This window comes from Octodon degus, unplaced genomic scaffold, assembly GCF_000260255.1.
Source record: "Octodon degus isolate 3935 unplaced genomic scaffold, OctDeg1.0 scaffold00215, whole genome shotgun sequence".
Lineage (NCBI taxonomy): Eukaryota > Metazoa > Chordata > Mammalia > Rodentia > Octodontidae > Octodon > Octodon degus.
Genome location: NW_004524791.1, coordinates 2,145,064 through 2,149,518, shown reverse-complemented (window position 1 = coordinate 2,149,518; position 4,455 = coordinate 2,145,064). Strand labels below are relative to the sequence as shown.

Below are 4,455 nucleotides of genomic sequence, written 5' to 3'. Positions count from 1 at the left end.
CAGGCGCGACGGAGGCCTCCAGGCACGACGGAGGGCTCCAAGCCACTGGGCCGCAGGCACGCTTGGATGTCAGCTGTGTTTCAGCCTCCCGAAGGACACTGGGCCTCCTCACACCCCTGCTGTCCTGGTCGCCCTGTTTCCTGGGGTGGCCTCATTTGCATGTTGGCAGCTGTGATTTGAAAGCAGGCTCTTTTACGTCCTGGCTGGGCAGTTACTCCCCCTTTGTGACCCTAGCTTTGTCATCTACAGCTGAATCTAGTGCTTAGGTATAAGATTAGGGTTAGTGGGAAATAAATGGTAGCTTGGCTATCATGGTTAGCACCACCGCCACCGCCACCGCCACCGCCACCACCACCATCGTTACCACAACTACCCTCCTTTTTTTTTTTTTTTTTTTTGCGGAACTGGGAATTGAACTCAGGCCCTTACGCTTGCCAGGAAAGTGCTTATTCTGCTGAGCCATCTCCCTGGCCCCTGCCACCAGGATAGCACATGTATTTTGTGGAGTCCAGAACAGGACAGAACCTAAGGATAGAATATTTGAAGAAAAAAAAAAAAAAGAATACTTGAAGAAATAATGGTTCAGGGTTGGCAAGATAGCTCAATGGACAAAGCCCCTGCTTCGGCAAGCACAGGGACCAGGGCCTTACACTTGCCAGGGAAGCATTTGTTCCACTGAGCTATCTCCCCAGCCCTAATCTCAGAGCTTGGGAGGCTGAAAACAGGAGGATCACTACAAGTCTGATCTGTGTAGTGAGACCCTGCAGGCCCTGTACCAAGTACATAAAAAAGAAATGAAATGAGACGATGCCAGTGACTTCCTGCGCGTCATGGCATGAGAAGGTTGGCGTGCATCTTGGGGATGCTAGCCAAGAACACCTGCCCGAGGTCATCAGTGTCAGCCTAAAAAATAAACCTGAGTGGCCCTTTAAGAAGAGCTCCCTTGGTGTGAGGCCAGCGCTGGGAAACAGCCAGCGTCAGCGGAGGATTCTCGAATCTTTTCACTGCTGAGTGCCTGGGCAAAGCGGTCCCAGGGAAGAAGCTGTTGCCAGGCAACCCTGATGAGACAGCATGCTGAAAATGCTGAGAGCTGTTTCCTAAGGTGTCATCGTTGATGGTAAGCTTTGTTGTACAGCAAAATAAAGGACCCGGTTGTGGCATGAAAGAAGAATCAAAGCAGGAATTGTGTATTCTAGAAGAGGCTCCAACTAAGACCACCTTCTGTGGTGGCCGTTCTGTCCCTGTGATTGATTACCTCATCTGATCCTGGTCTTAATGGCTGGAATTACTAGAGCTAAATGAGTGTATAGCCAAACTCTTAAAATTTAAATTCTGGATGGGAGCTATGAGGGAAGATCCCCAGTCAGAGCCCTCCTCACTGATGTGGAGACCTATCCAGTTCCATAAGACGTGTGTGCTACCACTCGGGAGGATAAGGCAGAAAGACTGCTGCTGCAAGTTAGCTCCATAGAGAGTTCAAGGCCAGGCAGGAGGGGCTGGGGAGATAGCCCAGGAGCACGAGTTCCTGCCTGGCAAGTGCAAGGACCTGAGTTTGATTACTGGTACGAAGAAAAAAAAGGCCAGGCTGGATTGCATAGAGACCCCATCTCAAAAAGACACAGCAAACAAAAACCCAAGTACATAAAACTGAAAAACAAGCAGTCATCCCCACGCACATGGCTGAGGCAGCTGCTGTCTCCATGCAAAGGCATGAGGTTGGGCCTCCCCGTGCGCCGCGGGCTCCGGGCCTGGGGGCTGTGCCCCTGCAGCACTGCGGACTGAGGAGGCTCGGATTGGAGCCGTGCTCCGGAAACGGTTTAGGAATGCCTGGCTTATAGTTTGAACCCTAAATAAGCGACGTCTCCCACAGTTACGTAATTTAATGAATACAGTATTAATAAAACCTAGAAGGTGCAGCCAAGAATACAGTTAAGTGGCACAGCGCTTGCCTGGCAAGCACAAAGTCCTGAGTTTGATTCCCGGTACCTCCCCAGCCCCCCCCAAAAAGGTGCAGAGCATTTTGGAGGCATGTTAGGAGCTTGGGGCTTAAGAACAAAACCGAAAGCCCTCGGCTCCGGGTGCTGCAGCGACGGCCTGCTCGGGTGCGGGAGTGCGGTGCACCCTCCAGGGAGGACTGTGGGGCGGCGGCCGCCGGCAGGCAGCACGAGAGCCATTGCTCTCAGATTGGCTACCTGCAGAACTGCTGCTGGCACAGCTGCGGAGAATGTTTGCGGTTTCTGCAGAACTGTGGAGGCTCCCATGAGCAAGGAAAGGAAATCTCTGAGCACCCAGGGCTGCAGACAGAGCCATGACTCCACAGGGTGGAATGTGCAAAATCAACTTAGACTGCATAATTGGACTTAAAACGTTTTCATATCAAAATACCATCAAGACAGTGATTAAGGAAGTGCAAAGCAAAACCTCGACAGCATGTGACCTCATCCGTACCAGGATGGCTGCAGCCACAAAGTGGACAAAAGCAAGACTTGGCAAGGACAAAGGCCGTGTATGTTGCTACTGGGAATGTGAAATGCTGTGGCCACAGTAGAAAGCGGTTGGCTAGTCTATGCAAAAGTAGATCCCAGGGCTACCGTGTAATTCATCCCTGGCAGTCCCACTCCTAGGTGTGCACCTGGGAGAGTAGAACGTGTGTGCACACAGCCTCGCCCGCATGTCGCGTGGCAGCACCATCTGCAGCGGCACCGTGGAGCTGCTGTAGGTGTGCACTGGGGGGAGCACGTCAGCGACTCACGGCATGGGAGGGAATGCCTTGCAGCTTTGGAAGGAGTGAGGGGGGCTGGCCAGATAGCTCAGCAGCCTAAAGCGCTTGCCTAGGCAAGCTGAGGCAAGCACGCAGAGACTGGTTCTCACCCTGGCACCACATGCTATGCCAGCCCGCCCCTAAAATGGGCTGAGCCTGCCACGTAAAGAAAGGGAAAGGGAATAGGAAAGGAAAGCAAAGCAAAGCAAAAGGAAAAAAAAAAAGAAAGGAAAAAGGAAAGGTTGGCTAAAAGCGGTGACCAATAGTCAGGCCCCGTGTGCAGACTGTCAGTCCGAAGTGACCAATGAAGCAGTTTTGGTTGATCTGGGTCAGTGCTGAAGTTACCACGGCCCCCCCGAGGTTGCCCTTTGCAGCCAGGAGCACTGACTGCTGGCCATCCCTCCTCTCTTGGGCCAGGTGCTGACATTTCCAACGTGTGCAATGAAGCCGCCCTTATCGCAGCCCGCCACCTGAGGCCTTCTGTTCAGGAGAAGCACTTCGAGCAAGCCATCGAGAGGGTCATCGGAGGTGAGCCTGGGAGGGTGGCTGCTCCGCCCTTACCCAGCCACCCCCCTAAACCCCAGCATCTTCTCACCTGTGGAAATGGGAGCAGCTTTCCAAACCTGATTTGGGACCAGAGACCTCTGGCAGCTCTGGTGCTTCTGAGGGAAGGCCTGGGAGGCAGCAGAGCACCTCCTTGAAAGTTTGGGCTCAGGAGGGGTGCCTGGAGCTGTGGTGCTCCCTGGAAACCACCAGGGGGATGGGGAGTTGGGGAGTACAGGGACTGCCCACACTGCTGCTGCTTGGGATTGAGCCCAGGGCACTCTACCTGTGAACTACAGGCCTAGCCCCTTCTGTTTTAGTTTTTATTTTGAGGCACATTTCACTAAGTTAACTAGGCTGAGTTTGAACTTGCCCTTTCTATGCCTCAGCCTCCTTGAGTGTGGGGATTAAAGATGTGCCCCTCCATACCTAGTAAATACATTTTCTTCAGCTGAAGGGTAGCTGCCCTGGTCTGTAGCCAGCATGTGCGAGGGGCCGGTCACCCTCTTGGAGCTCAGGCACCTCAGCAAAGCTTGGTTCTCTGGGGCTGCTGGGCTGACCCATTCTCCCTGGCAGTGGCCGTTGCTTCAGCACCCATGCCCCAGGTAGAGCTGAAGGCAGCTGGTGGGACGGCGTCCTGGAGCACTCTCTGTGTGCAGCGCAGTGTAGCGGGGCGTGCCTGTAACCACTGGCCCTGAGGCCGGCCGGAGCTACGTAGTAAGCACCTGTCTCAAAACAAAAACAGAACTCCCCAAAGCCATGAAGTGTAGTGACGCATGAAGAGGCCTTCTGTGTGGTGCTAAGTGCAAAGCAGGAAGCACTTCTCGGGACTGCTCTGCTGAGCTGACTGCCCCTGCAGCACGGGTGGGAGCAGTGTGCCGTTGTGTCTCTCCTTGTCTCACGCCTGTGCCCTTTGGGCTGTTGGGATGGTGGAAGTTGGCCCTGGCCCACCCATGAGGTGTCTGCGTCTTGTTCCACTGCGGAAGGTTGCTGTGACCGCCCCTAAGTGGCGTTGTGTAAGCAGCAAGGACAGCTGGGATGGAGAGTGGAGAGTGGCGTGGTGCAGAGCAGACAGGCTCCTGTGTGGGAGGGAGGCTGAGGGTGGGAGGAGTGCCCTCAGGAAGTGTGCCTTGCGGGCCTTGGGAGGGAGG

General features: G+C 54.3%; 1 protein-coding gene across 4 annotated transcripts in view; it reads left to right on the top strand.

The window, feature by feature from the left end:
• Positions 1–4,455, top strand: part of LOC101577819 (AFG3-like protein 1) — a 24,333-nt gene that overhangs the window by 16,719 nt on the left and 3,159 nt on the right. For all 4 annotated transcript variants that reach the window (XM_023705198.1, XM_023705199.1, XM_023705197.1 and 1 more), the window contains one exon: positions 3,179–3,289. In XM_023705198.1, the coding sequence (XP_023560966.1) occupies positions 3,179–3,289 (111 nt within the window). The remainder of the gene's footprint in view (positions 1–3,178; positions 3,290–4,455) is intronic.